Source organism: Stegostoma tigrinum, chromosome 31 (genome assembly GCF_030684315.1).
Source record: "Stegostoma tigrinum isolate sSteTig4 chromosome 31, sSteTig4.hap1, whole genome shotgun sequence".
NCBI classification, from domain to species: domain Eukaryota; kingdom Metazoa; phylum Chordata; class Chondrichthyes; order Orectolobiformes; family Stegostomatidae; genus Stegostoma; species Stegostoma tigrinum.
In genome coordinates this window covers 13,925,431-13,949,656 of record NC_081384.1, presented here as the reverse complement: position 1 = coordinate 13,949,656, position 24,226 = coordinate 13,925,431, and the positions used below count along the sequence as shown (strand labels likewise).

Sequence of the window (24,226 nt, the reverse complement as noted above, 5' to 3'; positions counted from 1 at the left end):
AAGACACAACTGGGTTGAGCTTGCTGGCTTCATTTCCAGTGTCTAGGTCTGTGCAAGGTAGTGTGTCTGGTTTCATTTCTTTTCTGGTGCCTTTTAGATTTGATATAACTGAGTGGCTTGCTTGAGACAGTGAATAAGGGTCAACCACATTGCTGTGGTTCTGAAGTCACACATAGATCCAGTAAGAACACCATATTTCGGAATGAATCAGTAAAAACAGCAATGTGCAATGGATTTATGGTCATCATTAGACTTCCAATTCCAGATTTGTATTTTGACTTCATATTCCACCAATCTTTCTTGGTGGGATTTTAACCCAGCTCTCCAGATCTGTGTCTCTGGATTACTCATCCAATGTCACAATGCCATATCCTTGGGCTGATAAGCTGGCAATGCCACTTCCCTTGGTTTAACTTGAAATTGATCTTTGGTTGGCAAGTTTGATGCTTTCATGCCTTTTAATGGGAAGATCATTTTCATATATTCCAGTTATTTTCTTGATGACAGTAGCTGGCAAGTTGTTGTTAAACTGATACAAAAAGACAGACCAGTTGCAGTAACAATTCAAAGGATACTTCAAATGTAAGTCCACAGTTTATGCTCAAACAGTTTTGCTACATCATGGCCTCCCAAAATAAATCCTCTACAATGTGACCATCTCTTGTCTTAACTAGAACATCAAATTCTATAAAACTTTCTGAATTTGAAACCTCCTCTCTAGAGAAGTGCTTGATCCCTACATGTTTATATAATTCCCCAATCAAAAGGGAACTGGTCATGGTCCTTGCAGCTAAAGAGATCATGGGGTATGGGGACAAAGCTGGAATGAGGTACTGAGGTTGCATGATCAGCCATGACCATATAGAATAGTGGTGCAGGCTCAAAGGCCTGAATGGCCTACTTCTGCACCTATTTCCTGTGTTTCCTCTTCATCTTCTCCACCCAAATTACTCAACAGTAGTGGGATAAAGAGCACTATACAAGGCCCATGTCTTGGAGGGCTCCTATGGCACAGTGATAGCGTTCCTGTCTCTCGGCTGGGTGAGATAGTTTGGGATCTTGCCTGTCCCATTCACATTAACCCTATCGCATGTCTGGTTAGATTGACTAAAATTATCTTAAACGTGTACTGAGAGCATTAATTGCTCCATATTTTGAGAGGCCATTTTCAGACTTTGTCCAGTTGCATTGGGGCAATTTGCTTGCAAACAGCAGTTACATTTCTGCGTGTGGAGATGCCAGTGAGAGGTTGGTTGTACACAAGGTTGGCTGTTAATGTGACTCATAATACATTTGGAAATATTGATTACAGTGAATTTATTTTAAACAGATTGAGAGATGTAGTGCGGGAGCTCAAGACACATACACACAAAAAGATCTAAACTACTTAACTGGTAGCAAGGTCAGAACTTGGATTTCTCACAAAATGACCAAATGTGGCTAGTACATAATCATCGATATGAATCGGGGGAGGGATCTTGCCCAAAATGGTGGAAGTCCACCTGTGAATCAATGCAAATCCAGAGTGAATCTGGAATCTCAGAATTTGCCACAGCCTGTCCACTTGTCGAACCTTTGGATCAAATGCCATTTTGGTGAACTGAGGCAGCGTTTCCACTTTTAACTTAACTAAAGGTAACTTCACACCATTCAGAAGGTATCAGAAATATCAGAAGATCAGAAAATATTTTCATGTACAATCTTTTTTTCCTAAAACCCACATCCCTATGCACAAACATAAATATGAGATTGCTGGAGCACCGGAATCCCCCACCCCCGACTCCTGTTCAGGGAAGGTTCAGGAATGTGGACCGAATTCCTCCGTAAAGCGCACTTTGGAGTTTCACCGTGATCAGGAAAGTTATTTCTGATTCTCCCAGCTCTGCGTCGCAGATGGTATTTAGCCCTTTATTTTTCGCTCCCCTCCGATGCTCTTTCCCCACTAAGATTAACCCATTGGCTATCTCCCACTTCTCAGTGAACTCGCTTCTTGGTTTTTTTGTTTCCCAAATGCAGAAGAAGGGCTTTCGGTGGATGCTAACCGCTTGTGGTGGGGCAAATATCCGAAGCTTATCCCATCGTCTCAGCTGGTTGTGAATGATTGCTCTGGTTTCGTTACTTCTCTGTGTGTAATTCCAACGAAGAACAAAACGAGGTTTCGCTCAAAACGTTGGATACCAATCTCATTGGCCTTGACTTTAAAAGAGTAATTTCGCCTCAAAAGACTTAAGTTGGCGTCTTTAATGCAGAAAATCCCTCTGTCATTTTTTGAAAAAAAATTGAATTCTTCCCCTCCCCCACTCAACGGAGTCTGTAACTGCTGAGATGGGGAGGAGGAGGTGTCCTCATGGTACACCGCACCCGGAATAAGAGCAGTGTTTGTGCAGTCGCTCACTGTGTCATATTGTCATCGGGCAAATACAATCGTCCGGTGGATTCGAAGCTGGAAGAGAGAGTGCGAGACTGCCGTTCGGTCCAATGGACCGACTGAAGGGTTACACTGGGAATGTAAGAGTGGAGAATGGAGTGTGGGAGAGCTCTGAGATATTGTGCCGAGGGGCAACCAACGACTAATTGTCGCGATTGGGATGGACGGAAAACGAGTGATATGCTAGATCAGTCCCAAGGAATGCGCTGCTATCTGGGCACAAGGCTGAGTTTCGCTCTGTGATTTGAAGGGAAGAGGGACGTGACTCTGGCCCAAGCTGTTCTGCGGCCCCGCTCAAAGTTCTGGGCTGTCAATTGAGACAAACTTCAATCATGCACAATGGCATAGTTCTAAAGTGAGAAACTCTTCAGCAGCGACGGGGAAAATGCCTGTTATGAAAGGCTTGTTAGCGCCTCAGAATACCTTTTTGGACACCATAGCAACGCGGTTTGATGGAACACGTAAGTCCGAAAGAGAGAGAACACTGTAAAAAAAGGGATTGAATTATTAGCTGCTCAATTTTTTTGCGGTTATTAGTCTAAGTTTATGAGGGCTATAGGGTGCAAGTAGGTTTTGCTGATAAGCACCAAACTTTTAAAAAAAACTCGAATTTCCAACGTGTCAATCCTCAGATTTATTTTAAATTATGACTTTTTAATGCAATAGAGTAATGCCATGAACAATCCGTCATACTAACCCCGTCACAATATGTAAACTCGACAGTGCCAGGTGAAATCTCGACGAGGTGCACTGTGTACAAAATAACACAGGGAACCTCAGAACTGGAAAAATAAACTCTTTGTTTGTTGGTTGCCGGTGGTCTCCAGGGAGACGGTAGGTGGTAAACAAGTTCAGGGCTTCGGCAATATTCCAAATTACATTTTCCAGATTGCATTGGGTGTAGGGGCTGGGAGTAGCAGTAACGTTTTAGCCACAAAGCCACGGGACTAGCAGAACGTCATTGCCTACAAAATGCAAGCAGGGCAGTTAATGGGAAACCTTGGTTAAAATCGATTCGAGTTTCCCGGAGCTGCCCTGCTAAATTGCGTGATCTAAGGATTACAATCCTATTAAAGGTCGAGACGTACTTTTCAGGTCACGCCCTTCTGCTGTTGTGAGTTGGCTTGTTTAGAATGTGAGCACAATATGAAAGGTTCAGAACTTCAGCACCATGGACAGCAAGCCATCCTTTTCATGAGTGCGTGCTGTAGCCTGGACCCATTCAAGCGGATTGAAGGAGCTTAATTAACCATAATGTGCTCAGACACCCACACACACAAAAACACATTTTTTTATTTCAGTAAATGTTACCTTCAGAATTTCCATTTATTTTACAGCATTAAATAAACCCTCGAGCATCTTTCATACACAAGCATTTGTGAGGCAAAATACACAGCTAAAGCCGCAAAGTGACAATTACACCTTTTCCAGCGAATCGCTACAAATCATGCTCCTATAAAATTGCACAACGTTGCTACTTCAAAGCGTCAACTGGACCTAATAAACTTTCTTAATACTTCTGTTTGCGTCCAATATAATTTGAGATTCAATTTGAGATGAGTTGTGTTTTTTTTCTCCCTCAGACGTTGATGAGTCTCAGGAACTCTTCCTGAAAAGATGGTGGATGCAGAGTCCTTGAATATTTTAAAAGCAAAGGTAGATAGATTCTTGTCAAGCAAGGGAGTATAAGGTCCTCAGGGGCAGGCAAGAATGCAGATTTGCGATTACAATCAGATCAGCCATGATCTTATTAAATGGTGAAGCATGTGAATTGTCTGGATGGCCTATTCCTGTTCGTCTTTCCTATTTTATTTTCTTTTCTAATATCTTTTGTGGCTGAGATTAACGGAGGTTGTTGGAGGACAGAACTATTGAGGTTCCACATTGATGAATCATTCCAAAGCCACTTAACATAAATTAAGCTCTAGTTCATGTTTCCAGCTGGAGGATGAAGTTTTTTTTCAACACTTCATATGAACTGGCTCTTAGTATATTTTTATATCACTTGGGAAATAGTACATTTTTCTGTGCTTCCCTCCAAATCCTGTTGATAGAAGAATGCACAACCCAGAAATGATAATGGAAGAGGTTGATTGCTCAATTGTGCCTCATCTTCTGAAGCTGTCTGATTGAATTTGATTTTGTTGCATTTCTTCTGTAGCCCTTATAATAGGTAATGTTAACCTGTTATTTGTTGCTTTCTTTTTAATTTTAATTACTGTTCCACCTTCTCAGAAGGGACAGATCATATTTTCCCCACATACCTGATCCAAGTTGTTCAGAGATTTTCAACATGATGGTTCCAAGTTGCATTGAAGGGACACCCTTAAAGTTTCAACCATAAAACCACAGGAATAACACAACATAGTTGCCCTTAAAAGCATAATTCATTATAATTAATTATAAGTCACCACTTAAGCATGGAAGCCCAGACTGACAAGCCAGTTCTGCACAGAAGGAGTACTGTTAATGGTCCCAAATATTTGGATCAGACATTAAACAGAGGTTCCATTTGCTGGCTGGGGTGGATATTAAAAATCCCACTGCACTGTTTCAAAGAAGATCATGCGGTTTATCCCTGGGGTCCAGGTTACTACTTAACCCTTGAGGAATGTCACAAATACTAAATATGATACATAGCTATTTTGTTGTGGGAATTTGCTAGTTCCGAACACTGACTGCCAAATTCTCTACACTACAGCAGTGATGAAACTTTTGTAAAATGGTTGTAAAGCACTTTGTGATGCCCAGTAATCATGAAAGGCACTATATAACTGTAAGTCCTTCATTTCTTCCTTCATAATTAGTGGTGTCATGCTATTAATATTATTGAAACCTTCAAACTGCACAATGCCTCAACCTTACTGGCAGGCCAAAATTTTACCTCCAACGCACAGAAGGTAATAATGCATTACAGGGTCAGGTGTAATATTGTAAAACAGAGAAATAACGATACAGTTATTATGCTAAAAATCCGGAAAACCCAGACTAATTATCCAGAGGCATGAGTTCAAATCCCACCTTAACAGCTGTGGGAATTTAAATGAATTAATACACCTGGAATAATTTCATTGAAACTGATCATGATACCATTGGATTGTTGCAAAGGCCCATATAGCTCCCAAATGTTCTCAGAGGAAGAAATCTGTCATGCTTACCCAATATCACTACGCATAACTCCAGAATCACAGTCTTTAGGTTGATTCCTAATTGTCCCCCGAAGGCCTCGGTTGTATCAAACTGCTGCATAAAACATACTGTGGGTTCACCTGCACTGCATATACTGCCATAGTCCACTGTCAGGTTTTCAAGGATAAATCAGGCTGAACAAAAACTCTGGCTTTTCTAGTAAATTGAAAAAATGAACGAAGCACAATTTGTGAAGAGTTCTTATGGCACCTCAGAGTTATGTTTACCTGCTTCAAAGATCAGTACTAACAACACAGAATGGAAAAGATACATTTACAGCTGTGACTTTTCATTGTGTAATATCAGACTATGGATTTTTTAAAGGGAAAATAGAGAGCTACAATCACGGTGCGGGTGGAAGCTGGGTTGTGGTGAGCGACTGTGTGAGGGTGAAAAATATGGCATATGTACATCATGTCCCTCAGTTTGAGGGTTGAGAGTTTCTATCGTGGTCTGTCCTGTATTTGAAAGGGCTGATTCTTGATCCACTGTCCATGGGGTAGGGTATCTCAAGACCCAAAGTGCATAAAATGCGTTTTGAACACTTGGTATCAAGTTCAGCCCAGTCATTAATGCCAATGCTACCACACTTAAAGAAGAGTTTCAGAGTGTCTTTATAACATTTTCCTTGTCCACCATTGAACATTGGCCATTTGAGAGTTGAGAAAACGAGACTTGCGAGGGGAGATGTTTTCATCCAATAGAATAGAATCAACTTAATTGTGGTTGATGTCGTAGGAGTTTTGTTCAAATGCCTGTAAAACTAGATTCAAGACAAACACTAATGTGGTTGAGCTGCTCTCCCATTGAATCTGGAAAATATGGCAAAGGAAGAAATATGTTTAGTACTCTTATGAGTCATTGATATAGTGTCACTGCAGTGTAGGAGTCTGGTGACAACTATAGGACTTTCGTTGACTTGACTAAACTCAAGTCTTTAACTTGATTTGACTTGACTAGTATTCAGTGTCAGACACTTACTGCCACATTCTGTAGAATGATTAACAGGCACAGGCCACCTGTTGTCAGATCTCTGCGTCAGTTGTGGCCTCAGAGAGGTCATTTCCAAGATATGGGAAGTGCCCAATATATTCCAGAGTCTGTTCTTCAATGCTTATGGGAGGTGGAATATTTAAACAGCCAGCTTTGAGAGTTGATACTTGAACTCCGTTTTGGCCACATTCAAGGTTGGGTCAAGTTTCTTGGACATGATTATCCATAGACTATCGGTCAAGCATGTTTATGTTTAGATTAGTTTTGCCATGAGGACCACTGAATGTAAAGAGTTTTCCATCTTGGTGAGATTTAATATTTACACCAGAGAGCAGTTGATCATTGATGAGGTGAAAAAGCACTTTATGCTCTGACATATACAAATATGCTGAATTGCAACAAAATAATCTGAGCTGCTGACAAATGAACTAACTTTGAGAAATTAGTGTTTATTAAATGTTTTCTTTGTCTTCTTTATAATTTATATGCAGATTTGGAAATTTGTATTTCTATTTGATTAGGTCATCTCCTGCAGTTGAGTTATACCATTTGACCTGAAGTGATAATCAATCAAATCACTCACACTGCAGTGTTGTTTTACAATGTGCTGTTGAGGCAACGTCAAGTTGTATTTCAGTAATTGCTGAAGAAGAATATTAACTCACACGTTATTCATACAGAGTGGGCTTGTGTTATATATGTTCTTGACTCGAAATCGTGCCTTCACCAATTACTTTATAGAAAATTAATTTGGAAAATAATTAGAATCTTACCAAATTGTCTTTTCAACTGTAGAAATTGAAAAAGTTTACTATCTGCGGAATAAATTCTAATGAACCCAAGAGAACAGGCTGACAACATGAAAAGCTATTTAGTCAAGAACTAATAGGAGATTCTGTTAACACATAGCCTGAAAAGTAACTCTAATTAAAATGTCAACGTTCCTCTAAATCTTATCACAATAAGGGTACTTGTTTTTGATTTTACATAATAATAATCCTATAGAAGCCTTCAGTTAACTTTGGAATTAGTGTTATAAAGCAGCAATTAAATTTCCATCACCCCAAAATAAACATTTCTTGAGACAAGCATACAATAATGCTTAAAATACATAACCCATATTGTCTAGATCTTATCAATAGCTTTTCTCTAGATCTATAACATTGTTCCCTGTATAGGTCACAAGAGTTTCTATGGTGTGAGACCTACATACTGCAGATATGTGTGCATACTCATTTTCAAATGTGTGGGGAAGAGAACTGGATGAAGGAAGCTTAATAAGTAACCAGGAAATGGAACTAGGACATTGGGGTGGCCTGGTGACTCAGTGGTTAACACTGTTGCCTCACAGTGCCAGGTACATAGGTTCAATTCAATCCTTACACGACTGTCTGCGCAGAGTTTGCACATTCTTCCATTGTCTGCGTGAGTCGCTTCTGGGAGCTCCAGGTTCCATCCACAGTTCAAGGATGTGCAGGTTAGGTGGATTAGCCATGGACAATGCAGACTTACAGGGACAGGGCTGGGTCAGGTCTGGGTGGAATGCTCTTCAGAAGTTTGTTATAGACTCAATGAGCTGAATGGCCAGTTTCCACACTGTAGAGATTCTGGAAAAAAAAACGGTAAGCATTGGTTTGTTTTTATTTTGCAAGTTTCCTAAAAGACGATACTACATAAGACATCATGCATTTTTAAAATTGAATAAGGCTCAATTTTTAATATACAATTCATCTTCTAGCCAGTGTGTGTTGCCAATTTGGAGGCATAAAATTTAAGATCAGCAACAAAAGACCGAAGTGAGAAAACAAGAGAAAATATTGTGTAGGGAATTGTTAGGATATGCCTGTCCTACTAGAAGCAATGATGGAAACTGAATCCATAACATCTCTTTAAAGGCAAGTGGATAAATGTTTGAAATAAGCTCCTATAAAACAGTTTGGGCACAGTTCAGTGAAAAAGAATGAAATGAATTGCTATTTTTGAGAGCCAGTCTAGCTGGAAAGGGTCAAAAATAATTTAAGAAGGAACTGGTCAACTTGACCAATTTCAGAAGCATATGAATCTGCTTTAGAAGTAGGGCACATTGTTTGAAACGTCCAGGCACTGGAGAGGAAATTCCTGCAGGATGGTAATCTGTTGGAAGACCCTTTGAAATCCTGTAGGAATGTCCTGCTGACTTTGAAGAAAGCCTAATCCAGTTCCAAAGTGCAGCAGTGCAAAAAACAAATATCAATCATAGATTAGAATGGGCCTGTTACGGTGTGCTTATGTGTTTATTTGGCAATCACATAGAAACCTCGGATAACACATTGATGTGTAGAATACAATTTTACTGTACTCACTGAAATTACTACCTTCAGCTTTTAACCTACTCAGTAATCTCAATGGGAGAGAAGAAGGGTTTGGACCCTTTTCTGAAGAAGGGTCTAGGCCCGAAATGTCAGCCTTCCTGATCCTCTGATGCTTGGTCCGCTGTTTGTCCAGCTCTGCACCTTGTTGTCTCAGTAATCTCAATGTCTTGTTTTTAAAAGAAAAGACGGTTTACATGGAATTTTTAGTAATTCTAAACAACATCAAACTTGAAGCTGTTTAATTTTCATTTTGTGCTTGACCCTGCATGCTCCTCCATTCATCAAATTCTACTGATTTCTTATCTAACTATGTCAGTTTACAAATGCTTATTTTTATTGTGCCGTCTCACCCAAGGATCATTCATCTGTAGTCTCTCTTCCTCTTCTACACACATTGATGGAAGATTTCCAATTGGTACCTGGTTGCATTATGCCTATGCAATCTTCTCCTAGGCCGATCACTTAGCCTTATCTGTTCCAATTCTGGTCTTCTATGTTTTTCTCTTTCTCTCTGCCTGCTTGCCACTTCATTCCTTCGTCAGTAGCACAGACCTCCAACAGCCATTCCCTTAAAGCATGTGACTCTTCTTTCCCTTAGCTTCCAAAGCCCAATACTACAACCATACCATTTGTCACTTTTTCTAAAATATTTTCCACATCCTCCAACATCTCCCAACAACTTCAATAAATCATTTCTTTAATGAAGAATGGCCTTCCAAGGCACTTCACAGTAATGTTATACATTTGATTCCATTGCGACGTATGGTGTTTTTGGGACTGATGACCAAAACCCTGGACAAAGATTCAAGCTTTAGAGGACATCCTCAAGGAAGAGAGAGATATACAAAGGCAGCATCATTTAGGGAAGGAATCCCAAAGGTTTAAGCCCTAGATTGCTGAACTCACAAGGAAAGGTAGAAACTAATAGATTTGAAACCAATTGTCTGGCTATCCTTTCAAGAATCAACGGGGAAAGTTTGGCATGGTATGTTGGTAATTGATCAGTTACAGGCTATTGCAACCCAAAGTAATGACCTTGACAATGATGGTTGTCATTCAGATGAATCATTTTTCTTGATGCTGCAACTCCTTTGCCTTAAACCAGGAATACCATTTGACTAACATCCCATAACAAACAGACTTTTTAGAGAAACTGGAGAAATGTTGAATGAATATTCAGTAAAATGGAATGGGAAGAAACTGCAAGAAAATAAATATGCCATTTTCAATCATCTCTTTACTAAATTAGACATGGCTTTTATTCGAATCAGGTTCCGATTGTACGTCTGAGATAATGGGAACTGCAGATGCTGGAGAATCCAAGATAATAAAGTGTGAAGCTGGATGAACACAGCAGGCCAAGCAGCATCTCAGATTACTTTGTGTTCATCTGTATTGATAAAAGGATTGTGTTTTAACTATAACACTAAAAAAAGTTTTACTTTATTTACCTGACGCTCACTTTGCTGAGGAGACTTAATGTATTGTTGGTTTTTAATAATATAATTGGATTAATTACACTGAAAAATAGTTTGATCAACAAATGTTTTAGTCTGACATAAAAATCTTTTTTCACAATGTTATGTGACAAAACAGGCAAAATGAAGCATGCATGAATTTATGCACAAATTATGTTAAGACCCAATGTTTAAAGTGCAGGTTTTGTAAACTGCAGCTTTTGAAGAATGCATTTGGTACCTTTGCACCCTGTCATTAAAAAGATCTGTGTATGTAATTGAGGTAATGAATAATATGCAGCGGGTCAAAAAGGACTTCTATTTGGACTTTCCTGGTCCTTGGTGACTTATTATTTATTAAACAGAGAAGATACACCAATTGGCAGGAAGAAGATGAAAATGGAACCTGCAGATTCCTTAAATCGACTCAAATGCAATGAATTGATGAACTCCATGATGCTCTGTCATTCTTGATGTGCTTTTAAAAATCTGAACTGATTTTACATGTATTAAAATTAGTCAAATTTCAAATTCTATAATGGAATTATCAGTGACACAGAAACCACTTGCAGTTTATGCAATTCACTCAACACAACATTGCTTACATTATTTTTAGCTTTTTTCCTTTTTTATTGCAAGTGAAGTCTATAAAAGAAACAGGAAAACATGACTCACCAATGTTGAAAAGAGTAAAAGAGATTATGTAAATCAGGAGGCAGTGATCAGGTTACACCAATTTTGGGTTTTAAAAACCAGGAGGTAGTGAAGACCAGACAAAGTAAAGCATTTGTGAGGTGAGACTGAATGGTGAGCCTTGAGTACATAAAGGCTGCAAGGTAAGATGATACCCTAGAGATGAAATGTTACAATTTGAAGACCTAATCCTGTGTCTGATACTGTGAATGAAGTGGGAGCCCTAACTTTAACATATAGTAGGGAGTTGACATGGTCATAATGTTGCTGGATTAGTCATCCATAAGGCCCAAACTAGTGCTCTGGGGATATGGGCTCAAATCCCATCATGACAGCTGGTGGAATTTAAATTCAATTATTCAAACTGGAATGGAAAGCTAGCTCTTAGTAGTGGTGGCCATGAAACTATTTGTTGTTTTGAAAAAAAAATGTTTGATAATGCCCTTTAGGAAAGGAAGTCTGGCATCTTTACCTAGATTGGTCTACATGAACTCACAATCTCATTTCAATTCTTAAATGTCAAGGAAAATTAGGGATGGGCAACAAATACAACTTTACCAATTTCACCCACATCTAAACAAAGAGTAGAGAGAAGAGCATGGTGATACAAAAGTAAGTTAAAATGGAGTTGACAGAAGTCATGGACTCTTAATTATCAATTCTATCAAATTAGAGTTTAGAAAAAAATAAATAAAGAGAAACTATTTCCATTGGTTGAACAGTTGATAATCAGAGAATTAAGATGATTTGTGTAAAACAACAAGAGGTAGCAAATAGAAAGCATTTCTTAACTCGATAAGCAGTTCAGATTTGGTATGCATTAACTCATAGGCTACTGGAAATAGATACAATTCAAAAAAGAATTCTTTAGTACTTGAAGGAGTAAAATATTAAGGGATACATAGAAAGGTGGGAGTGTGGAACAAATTGGATTATCCTTCCTCGCTTTACTGTTCTCTGAATCTTTTTAAACAATTGGAAATGGAAATTTAGAGATGATTTTGTGCACTGCAATTGGAAAATATTTAAACTAGATGTAGAGTGAGAAGAGAAAAAGTACGAAATGCAGGATATAACCGCAACATTTTGATAAAAGAGTCAAGATGTTTTACGAAAGAAGGAATAAGAATCAACATATGGGGCAGAATCTTCTGTTGGAGTTTATAGAGGAGTCTGTGATGGAACTTATTGGGCAGGAAGTAGCAACTTAGTTTCCCAATGGCAGGTTAATATTTTGTTATTAAGTTCTCAGACCCATTTCAGGTGCATCAGCTTTCTCAGCCATGAGGGTTGTTAATCTGTTTTAGATTTTCAGTAACTCACTGAGGCTCCTCTAACAGCACCTTTCAGATCTGCAGCCTCTACAATCTGGAAAGGCAAAGGCCGAAGATGCAAAGGGATGCCACCACCTGCAAACCAATTTCCTCAGATGTAGGTCAAAAGCCTAGAATCCCGTCCTAACAGCACCATAGCTGTCCCTACGCTACATGGACTGCAGTAGCTCAAAAAGGCACATCACCCTCACCTTCTCTGGGGTGATTAGGGATGGGTAATAAATGCTGTCCTCGCCAGTGATGCTCATATATCACAAACAAATAAGAAGAATTTATTAGCATGTATGTGTGTTGATTAACACCTTCCTGCCTGTGGAGAATTTCGCTTGTGGGTGAAATCTTGTTAGGCAAAAGCAGAAACCTGACTAAGTTAACCAGCTGATGACAAGTCTCAGTCATAGTTTATTTGTTAGACATAAAAAACCAACAGTGTAATAAGTAAAGCCTGAGCTGGTAAACAAGCCCAAGTGAGGCAGCCACACTGACTGACAGCAGCAAAACCTGATCAGTGTAGGCAAGAAAGGCTAAACTCAAAAGGGGGCTGAACTGAAAAAGTTTCACATTAGGTGTGTGAGACAAAAAGGGGCTGTAGTGAATAAGGCTTAAAGGGAACAGTTGCCATCTTGGGCAGTGGAAGGGAGAAACTGGGATTCAGTGGGAGAGTCAGTGTTTGGGGAAAGAGCATCAAGGAAGAATTTGGCCTGGATATTTAGGGTGGGGAAAACAATTGGGTTATTGGTTTGCTGAAGAGAGGAAGAAAGAACATGTGAATTAAATAAGGGACTGTGAAAGATTAAAGGATGAGACTGGGGAGCTGTATGGGAATGGGATTGGGGAAGAGAACAAATATGAAAGGAGATATGGTGAAAGTTCAACAGTCATGGAGGGAGTTTGAGGAAGGACAGAGGAGATATAATAGGAAAGGAATAGACCATTTATGGTGATGGGGGATATGTGTGGTGTAAGTGGAGATTGGAGAGTGAATGAATCAAGTGAAATTTGACAATTCCCATCAGTCCCCTAAAAGGGCACACGAGAAAAGGCTTTATAGAGATTGATCAATACAAGTGGGGGAGGCCCAAGCTTTATTTGCATTTGCTCCTGCTCAGCACAAACACAGCCAACTGAGAGAATCAAGACAGAAACTGAAAAGTACTATCGCACCAATACTCAGCCAAGGGCTTTGCACGGAGGGGAAGCAGCGCTGCAGGAAACAAAAAGCATAAACTCCAGACCAACTTATTAACTGCTGACAGCAACATCCTGATTTTGTGCAGAAGATATTACAGCTACCTACACAAAGCTGTAACATCTTCACATGACTCAGGATATCATCAACGAGATCAGCCACCTCCAGGTGGCAGAGCTGTGGCTGTGCAGCTTGGGAAGCAGCACTATGCCTGTGGAACTAAAGATCACAGTGGAACTGAACTTCCTCACGTATGGCTACTTTCAAATGTCACTGAGGACACATGTGAAATTGACAGCCCGTAAGCGTGTTCCTGAGCTCACTCATACCTTTTATGAGAGTAATACAGTTTGTTCAGCTCATCATGGGGCCAAATAGCCAAGTCCTTGAATTTACAGCCATCACTGAGTTCCCACAGATACAAGGGGCCATTGACTAAATGCATGTTCATTCACATTCTGAATTCCATGGTATTATCCAGCTGGATTTCTGAGTAGGAAGGGATTTCATGTCCCCAACATCCAGCTGCTGTGGATGTGTGCCTGCTATCTATGGAGCAATAAGCCACGATGTTTTTGTTCTGCACTGCTCTCAGGTTCCTTGAATGTTTGCCCCACCACCACTCCTCACACCGGCAGCAGTATCTACAGGCTGGCTCATAATTGATGAGGTACAACCTGAAGATGTAGCTGATGACCCCGGAGTAAACCCCTCAGACTGATAATGAGCAGCTACGATGCAGCACATGCATCCGCGAGGGTCATCATTGAAAAATCATTTCATTTTCTGGAGGTGCTCTTCCATAGCTGGAACTCTAATGGGGAGCACTCCATTAATCATCTACAGAAAATTCAAACTAGCAGTTACTTGTTATACTTTACAAACTGGCTTGGCGACAACTTAGAAGAGGGGGAAATGGACCAGCCATCTGTTTCCTCAGAAAGGAAGAAGGGGAATCTGAAGGAGATATGGAGGGAGCTGGCACTAAAGATGAGGATGATGAAGAAGCCAAGACAGTATTGAGACAAGGAAGACAGGTTCATGGGATCCTGATGGCGACGAGGCTTGAGGACCAATAACTTTGCAAGATCACATATGGACAATCAGAACCATGATGCAGACACATTTCTGCCCTCAAGGCAATGTTTGCTTCCTACCTTTTAAAACATTAAGATGTTTTGTTTGTTGTAAGTTGTAAGTTAATGTGTTCCCTTTGTGCCAACATCCTGGTCTGACCAGATCACCAATATGCAGCTTTGCTGGAGTACCTGTAAGCTCCACTTCCATGACTTAAACTTCAAATGTGAAGGGAGATTAACAACCTGCAGTAGGTATACGAAAAGCATAAATAGTCAGAAACCTTAACAGATTGAAAGAGACCACAGCCTACATACAAAGTGGTATACTGGGGTAAAGTGATTGGTTGTACTGATGGTTGATAACGATGCACACATAATGACATCAATTATCATTTCGTCTGTCTTTGCCTGCCATTTTGATCTTGTCACCTTAGCAGCTGAGCTGAATTTGAGAAAACCTGATGAGTGTTTTTCCAGATTTCCCAGATTACTTTGGTGGATTTCTTCTGGTATCTGGGGCTTACAAAGCTCTGGGTTGCGGGGTGCCTGAGATGGCAATATCTTGGTGACTGTCAGTCACTTCATGTCACTGCAATAACACCTTCCTCTCCTCTTGAGGATATAGGGGACCAAGTGAGAGAGTTTGGGGTCCCTTGGCTCCCTTTCCAACTAGCCAGTGAATGAATGCACCCCTGTTTTGAGCAATGAGATGAAGGTCCCCATGGAGATTCTGCAGATACTGATTGTTCAGCTAGACCTGGCTGTCCATGGCAGCTGCTACCCTTTCCTTCAGTCACATCCTGGCAATAAAACACCAGAAAGAACCTGAGCAGACTCACTCTGCCCTCAATTCGTCTGTGCCTGATCTGTGATACCCCTGTCAGCTGTTCCCTTGCTTGCCTGTCCATCACCGTCAGCTCTTTCATGCTGCAGTCTACAAGTTCATCATCTGTCCTTGGCTCAGCAAGGGCCTGGTCTTCAGAATTCCTCAGTGTCAGAAATCTCTACCATTTCTTCCTCTCACTATGCTCACCAGAATATGACTTGAGCTTGCTCTAGCTAGATAGTCTATTGAGGTAAACATCTCTGACTGGTGGAGGGGTGGGGAGGAAGAGCTTGATGGCCCATCCTGAGGTGCCTGGCATTTTCCCCCCTCAGAGATGTTGTTTGAGGGAATAGAAAAGATGGACTTCTAGGCTGAAGCTCTTTTTTAATCTTGGCCTTAGAGTGGAATCTGGAGGCTAGAGAAAGAGAAAGGTTTGTTATTGTTGCAAACCGTGATCCTTCCTCACAGATTCGTTAAGGCAATGATGTTTGCTGTGTGGCTGGAAGTAGCAGGTTAGAATATAAAGCAGGAGTAGACCATTCAGCCCCACAGGTTTACACTGCCATTCTAGGCCATGGCTGATTGTTTACTTTAAAGCCATATTTATGCACTTTCTAAATATCTATTGAAGTCATTAATAATTAGAAGTCTATCAATCTCGCTCTTGAACTGACTTAATGACTGGGCTTCCACAGCCCTCTGAGGTGGACAATTCCATTAATCCAATACCCCTGAGTAACGACAATTTTCCTCATCACAGTTCTAAAGGTTTAACTTTTATTGCGACTGTCTTGTGCTTCTAGACCTTACAGCCAAGGAAAACAATTTTTCTCCATCCACACTGACTATCTTTTGTTAGCTTTTGTGAAATCATGCCTTATTCTGGCAAACTATAAAAGATACAGACCCAGTCTCCTCAATCCTAGAGGACAGTCCCACCAGTCTGGTGAACTTGCATTGCATTCCTTCTGGGGCAAGTATATCCTGCTCTAGGCAAGAGGACAAGTACTGTGTACAATACTCCAAGTGGGACCTCCCCACAACCTGATAAAATTAATAGATTTGCAGCTAGACTTATTTGTTCCTGTACACAATCCCTTCGTGTTAAAGGCTAATGTACCATTTGTCTTCCAAATTGCTTGCTGCTTTCTCACCAGATGGTTCCCAGAAGGAATGCAATGCAAGTTCACCAGACTGGTGGGACTGTCCTCTAAGATTGAGGAGACTGGGTCTGCATCTTTTATTAAGCAGAGGTTCACCTGCACATCTGCCAATGTGGTATACTGTATCCATTGTACCCGGTGTGGCTTCCTCTACATTGGGGAAACCAAGCGGAGGCTTGATGACCGCTTTGCAGAACACCTCCACTCGGTTCGCAATAAACAACTGCACCTCTCAGTCGCGAACCATTTCCACTCCCCCTCCCATTCTTTAGATGACATGTCCATCATGGACCTCCTGCAGTGCCACAATGATACCACCCGAAGATTGCAGGAACAGCAACTCATATTCCGCTTGGGAACCCTGCAGCCCAATGGTATCAATGTGGACTTCACCAGCTTCAAAATCTCCCCTTCCCCCAATGCATCCCAAAACCAGCCCAGTTCGTCCCCTCCCCCCACTGCATCACACAACCAGCCCAGCTCTTCCCCTCCCCCCACTGCATCCCAAAACCAGCCCAGCCTGTCTCTGCCTCCCTAACCTGTTCTTCCTCTCACCCATCCCTTCCTCCCACCTCAAGCCGCACCTCCATTTCCTACCTACTAACCTCATCCCACCTCCTTGACCTGTCCGACTTCCCTGGACTGACCTATCCCCTCCCTACCTCCCCACCTATACTCTCCTCTCCACCTATCTTCTTTTCTCTCCATCTTCGGTCCGCCTCCCCCTCTCTCCCTATTTATTCCAGAACCCTCACCCCATCCCCCTCTCTGATGAAGGGTCTAGGCCCGAAACATCAGCTTTTGTGCCCCTGAGATGCTGCTTGGCCTGCTGTGTTCATCCAGCTTCACACTTTATTATCTTGGATTCTCCAGCATCTGCAGTTCCCATTATCACTGCATCTTTTACAGTTTGCCAGAATAAGGGGTGAATTCACAGAAGCTAATAAAATTCTTAAAGTTGTATACACCCGGCACCTTCCCCTACAACCGCAGGAAGTGCTACACTTGCCCCCACACCTCCTCCCTCACCCCCATCCCAGGCCACAAGATGACTTTCCATATTAAGCAGAGGTTCACCTGCACATCTGCCAATGTAGTATACTGTATCAATGTGGACTTCACCAGCTTCAAAATCTCCCCTTCCCCCACCACATCCCAAAACCAGCCCAGTTCGACCCCTCCCCCCACTGCATCACACAACCAGCCCAGCTCTTCCCCTCCCTCCACTACATCCCAAAACCAGCCCAGCCTGTCTCTGCCTCCCTAACCTGTTCTTCCTCTCACCCATCCCTTCCTCCCACCTCAAGCTGCACCTTCATTTCCTACCTACTAACCTTATCCCACCTCCTTGACCTGTCCGTCTTCCCTGGACTGACCTATCCCCTCCCTACCTCCCCACGTTTACTCTCCTCTCCACCTATCTTCTTTTCTCTCCATCTTCGGTCCGCCTCCTCCTCTCTCCCTATTTATTCCAGAACCCTCACCCCATCTCCCTCTCTGATGAAGGGTCTAGGCCCGAAACGTCAGCTTTTGTGCTCCTGAGATGCTGCTTTGCTTGCTGTGTTCATCCAGCTTCACACTTTATTATCTAAAATTCTTAAAGTGATAGTCAGTATAGATGGAGAAAAAATGTTTTCCTTGGCTGTAAGGTCTAGAAGCAGAAGACAGTCTCAATAAAAGGTAAACCATTTAGAATTGTGATGAGTAAAATTGAGGAAAATGAGCCAATCCGCCTTCAGCACAGATTAGCATTAAGAAATATTAGCATGGGTACATGAGTGCCGCATGAGCTACATTGATAGTTACAGATAGAAATATCAATCCTCAGAGTTGTGATAGTCTGTGTGCCTAATTAGTGAAAAGAAAGTTGTATGTGGGAAGTTACGTGTGAAACAGTTCTGAATGAAAGGTGGCTCAGTGTTGTGAAAGAGCTACAGTTGTTGAAAAACAATAAAGCTTTATATGATATGCTTGCTGAGGTATATGTGTGGTGTTCATCCTGATGTCTTTCCTTACTATAATCTGCCTATACTGCTCATAAACAAAGCTTTTCACTGGATTTTGGTACATGTAACAATAAATAAATCAAATCAAAAAAATTAAAATGTCATCTTTTGTGGTTGTATCCTTGTCCCATGAAAGCCTTTGGTGGCAAGCTATCAGATGTGTACGTACTCAATTTGTGAAGAAAAGCCAGTGGAGCTGATGATGCATGAACTGCTGAATGTCATAGCTCCTTTTATGTTATGTCTGTGAACCGTGGCAAATGTGTAAGAGGCTGTAATGCTGTATGGTCAGTATGCTACATTGGTAGCTGCAACAGACATTGACTGTACATGAGGCATCGAACTTCAGAATTCCACTGCAGTGGCAAACCTATGAAGCTAATTTATGCTCATAGGCGCATTAAGCATTCAGCAAGACATTGGTACATATCCTGATGGAGTCATTCATCCTCTTGTGGCACTGGGGCCAGGGACTCTTGAGTCATCCACAGGTGCTTACCATCACAGCCACCTCCATCCAGGATCTGATACAATTGAAGCAAGACTTCTACATTCCTGTTGTCTTCCCCAGGGAAAAGTACTTCCCTTCTGCCCTGAATAGCCTTCAGAAGAACCTTGGAGACGGCATCACTAAAATGTGGTGCCACCTTTCTTCTGGGTTCTGAAGTATCCAGGGCTGGGCGGAATGGCTAAGCAGAGGTTGAATGATGCTTCTGGGTTGCAAAGAGTGAGGTTCTATCCAGATGGTGGCTGGAAGTTGGACCACAGATCGTTCTAACTAGAGGCCAAATGTCCTGCCTGCTTCATCATAAAGTTTGGCATTGTACCCAGGTATGCATAAGCAATGATTTGAGAAGAATGCAGTCGCACGAGAAAACCCAATTTGTACCTGAGTGGATCTACCTCCAGCTTTTAGCCCTGCCCCACACATAGTCTAAGAAAAGTCTACGATTCATAAAATAAAATTCATTTTCTGTTGTTATAACAGGAGAGGTGAAGGCCTAGCGGTATTAATCCTATCGTAATCCAGAGGCTCAGGGAATATCCTGGAGGCCTGGCTTTGAATCTTGCCATGACAGATGGTGGAATTTTGAAGCCAATAAAAGTCTGGAATTATGATTGTAATGATGACCATGAAACCACTATCAATTGTTGAAAAACACATCTGGTTCACTAAAGCCAGTTGAGGGAAGAAACTACAATCCTTACCTGGTCTGGCCTATGTGCTACTATGGTTCATAGCAATGTGGTTAACACTTAACTGTCCTCTTGGCAATTAGAGTTGCGCAATAAATGCCTGGCCAGTGATGCCTGCATCACGTGAATGAAAAAGACCAGTTTCAGCATTTGGGAATGAGGAAAATAGTTATATTTGGGCATAAAATTAACTGAAAGTAGAAGTTAAGAGGAAGTGTGTCTCAATGAGTAAATACACCATCTGTTGTGGCATTGAGCCAGCAAATAAGGAAGTCCCAGATTCAATGGCAGAGTGGTGCTAATGGATTGTAATTAGTCTCAGTAATACAGGAAAGGAATGGGAAAAAATTAAACAGCATTTGATCACAATTGAGTGATCTGCTCTGGAAATGTGGACGATGTACAAAAATTGCTGTGATTTCTCCCTGCTACCCTTTCAACGAGTTAACAAGCTTGTTAACAAGCTTTTAACACTAATTTTCTCACTTGCTGCATAAGGACTGATCATAAAAGCTGCACCTAAAAATGAACTTACTAACTTTAGGTCAAAACAAGAGGAAAAGCAAGTTAAAATTAGCAGGAGGGCATGGCTGGAACAGGAAAGTACAGGATGATCAACAGAAAATTCAATTTTAAGAAAACTGCATCAGTTTAAGTCGAACTAGATACTAGAGGAGTTTAGTGATCAAGAGGAATAGGTATCAAATAATAGGATAAAAAATATTGTATGGAAATTGCTTGGGCAATAAAATACACATTATGGAAAGAAAAGATACTAATTTTGGAATTATTTTAATTATCCATGGCTGAAGTGCTATAAAGAAACAGATCTACTAAGCACAAGGTATTTATGAATCTAATGCAGATATGCTTCTTAGATAACACGGTGTGAAGCTGGATGAACACACAGGCCAAGCAGCATCAGAGGAGCAGGAAACGTCAAACTTTCCTGCTCCTCTAATGCTGCTTGGCCTGTGAGTTCATCTAGCTTCACATCGTGTTATCTCGGATTCTCCAGCATCGGCAGTTCCTACTATCTCTGTAACAGATATGCTTCTTGTTATGTCTCCTCAGAGGACCAGGAAACAGGACAAAACATGGCACAACATTTATTAATGAGCTTAAGATAATTTTAGATGTGAAGGAAAGATGATTATCAGTAATTATAATCTAATTAGAATTAAATCTGTCATGTTTTACCAGCCCACCAGTCTTTCAACCAAGTGAATACTTTTTTGTGAATGTTGGCAGACTGGTGGTATATTGCGGTTGAGCTCATCTCTGTAATGCAAAGTTTCTCCTGAGAACAATTTCAGTAGCAACAGAAGTTGCTACCTGTATCATTCTTGTTTCCATATTATTCCCAACCTGGTTACAGTGAAGCAATTGTAATTTCTGAACAACCACTGTTACAGAGAACAGTTTGTTCAGCCCAGAATAAAGACAGAACCTAGAGCTTTGGGAGGCTCAGACCCAATCTGAACACATTTCTCCAACTATTCTCATGAATATGAGATGAACATTCCCCTCCACCCTTAGGTTTAATACTCTGTCTTGATTGATACACAAGTACAGAGTGCATTCAGTGTTGCCTTGAACGGGAATTAGATTTATATTGATGTTGCTACCAAGAATTAAATGGACAGTGGGAGTCTTGTAGCTCAATGGGTACGGTCTCTGGGTCAGGTATTTCTTCAAATAATCCTCGTGTAAGATAAGAAACTTCAACAAAATGTTTTCAGTAATACTCAAGTTCTTTATTGCTAAATAATTCATATTTACATTAAATTATTGCTCTTCCAATATCCGGAATACCAACAAATTTGACACATACTCAACCAGTTAAATGATATTATTCAACAACAAAAACAGAAATTACTGGAAAAGCACGGTATGTCTGGAAGCATCGGTGGAGGTAAATCAGAGTTAACATTTGGGTTCCAGTGACTCTTCCTCAGTTTCTGATTTCCAGCATCCACGGTTCTTTCAGTTTTTAAATAGCATTATTCCACTGTCCACTGACCAAATGGTATCATTGGGAGTGACTTTGACCTGGAATAGCCAATAATTAATGAACATTTGCTTCATACACCTGAGTTCCCCTCCAGGGCTTTATGCCTTTGTTTAAGTACACATGAGAATGAGTTCAATCTGTGTGTGTTCTGTTTCTTTTTTCTTTTTCTAAACAAAACTTGGTTGATGATGATTCCTCTAGTTTTTTCCCACTCTCATAGTGATCACACTTGCAGACTTGATCTTATTGTTTAATGGGCAATTTCTGTCCAGTTAAGGCTTTCAAATTGGGCTGCATTACTGGGAATTGTAGCCAATAAATATTTCCTGCCTGACTATGGTCATTAGCATGCAGTAAGTGAACTCCTATATACCATTACTGAATCATGCCAACTCAGGAATGAAATCTCGCCACCACAGATGTTGGAGATTAAGGCAAGCTTCTGCAAAGCATGAACAGAACACACTCCTGCTTTGGGACTCTGTACATTCACAGTTTTAGAACAGCTGTACATGTTTATTTGTAAAGACATCTCTTCTGCTTCTCGTTGAGTGATAAATGCTGAGATCTACAGGTGGTTCTTTTGGCAAGAGTTCACGTAAATGAAATGACAGGGAACATGGTGATGAATCTCTTGTAGCTGTATCCCCTGCAGCACTGAGAGTTTGGTGGTGCCACCATCACAGGTAGGCACTGCCAATGCCTATCGGAGAAGGACACTGTGCTACAAATGAAGGGCGTTCTGACGACAAGTTAGCCATTGTCATGGAGTGTCAATTCTTAAACTGGGTAACAGCAGCAAAAGATAGATGTAATCCAATGGCTATAATAGCTGTTGGAGTAGGGCTTTCCGAGACTGATAGAGTGCTAGCTCTACTACCAGGCTAGTGTTTCAATTATCAAGCATATTCCAGTTATAGCGACTGGGAAAGCCCAATGGCCCATGTGTTTCAAGTCACCTGAATAGGCCCTTTCATTGGCCAAAGTTGCTACTTGTTGCTTTCAGATGGATATCGTCTCAAAGCCAGTCACGCAGCAGCTCCAATACCTCCTGGTCAGGAATATCCTATTGGTGGGAGTAAAGTAGGAGACCAGCAAGCAGCTGGTAGCAGGAAATTTCAGGAATGCCTGCCTCTGTTACAATCTCAGCTGTCCATTGAAAATTTGGCCCATGTGTTAAAAGGCTAGACTTGGTCATTGTTGCGTGATGTGTGTGCATGATGAAAAGATCAAGGATATGGTTTCTGCTGTAACAATTTGTTGCCATGGCAGCAAATGTAGCGATGTTTGGCTCAGAATCTGGAACAGATTTCTCCTTAGAATTTCTCGACAATCATCCCAATTCGTAGAAACTTTGAGAAATTTTCATAAAACGATATGAATTTCAATTCAATATTTGCATTTTTGTCACGAATTTAAAGCAGAAAAACAAGTCAACATGCTTTACAAAGGCATAATCTAATCTTTCAAGAATAATTGTGTCTACTTGCATGTCTTGATTAGCTTCCATCATGGGATGATAAGGAGAGTCATCAATACATTTCTGACCTTAAATGATTTAACTCGGATATGTATGAAACTTATTTATAACTTTTATACATGAATCAGGCTTCATTGCTTTTTAACATATTTCCTTCTCATCTCTCAAGAAGAGAGGAAGTAAGCGAATTCTTCTTCTGGATTCAAACACAATTTAATAGTTTCCATTCAGGGAAACATGGAAACCGCTTTACCTTACAGTTGCTTTCCTATCTAGAATGGGCATGTGCCTACTGTCACACAATAGCCTCTTAAAACGACTTTAAATCTAAGACTAGAATGTGGACTAGTATGTGGTGAAAGTTTCTATGATTCCAAACATTGAATTGGCACCAGACTGAAGCAAACATCAGAAATTCCACAAGCTGGTGACCCAAATAGCCAACATGTAAAGCTCACACCCTTGAATTACACGTACAGACACAGAATCTATAGCAAAATGACACGGAACACCAAACAAAACAAAACCTGGTCGTTGGAATTTTCAATTTCACTGAAGAAATGTAAACTTGAGAAAGGGTCATATTGGACTCAGAAGATTAACTCTCTCCATTCATGGGCCTAATGAGCCTCTCCAACAATTTCTGTTTAAAATTGTGTAAACTATCTAAAATATAATTGAATGTTTTTTCAGTCTTAAAGCTGCTGGTGACTTGATCTGATGTGATAAATAGTCTTTATTTCGGTTTTGAGCACCTGATAGCATTTAGCATTTGTGTTTCATACTTGGCTGCAGGTTTTGAAAACCAAACCAGAATTGAGTTGCTA

At 40.8% G+C, this 24,226-nt stretch overlaps 1 protein-coding gene across 2 annotated transcripts in view; it reads left to right on the top strand.

Annotated features, from left to right (window-relative positions):
- Nucleotides 1-2,230: 2,230 nt before the first annotated feature.
- The window catches only part of kcnh4b (potassium voltage-gated channel, subfamily H (eag-related), member 4b), a 185,631-nt gene continuing 163,635 nt past the window's right edge, over nucleotides 2,231-24,226 (top strand). For both annotated transcript variants that reach the window (XM_048560266.1, XM_048560268.1), the window contains exon 1: nucleotides 2,231-2,889. In XM_048560266.1, coding sequence (XP_048416223.1) covers nucleotides 2,814-2,889 — 76 coding nt within the window. In that variant the 5' untranslated portion in view covers nucleotides 2,231-2,813. The remainder of the gene's footprint in view (nucleotides 2,890-24,226) is intronic.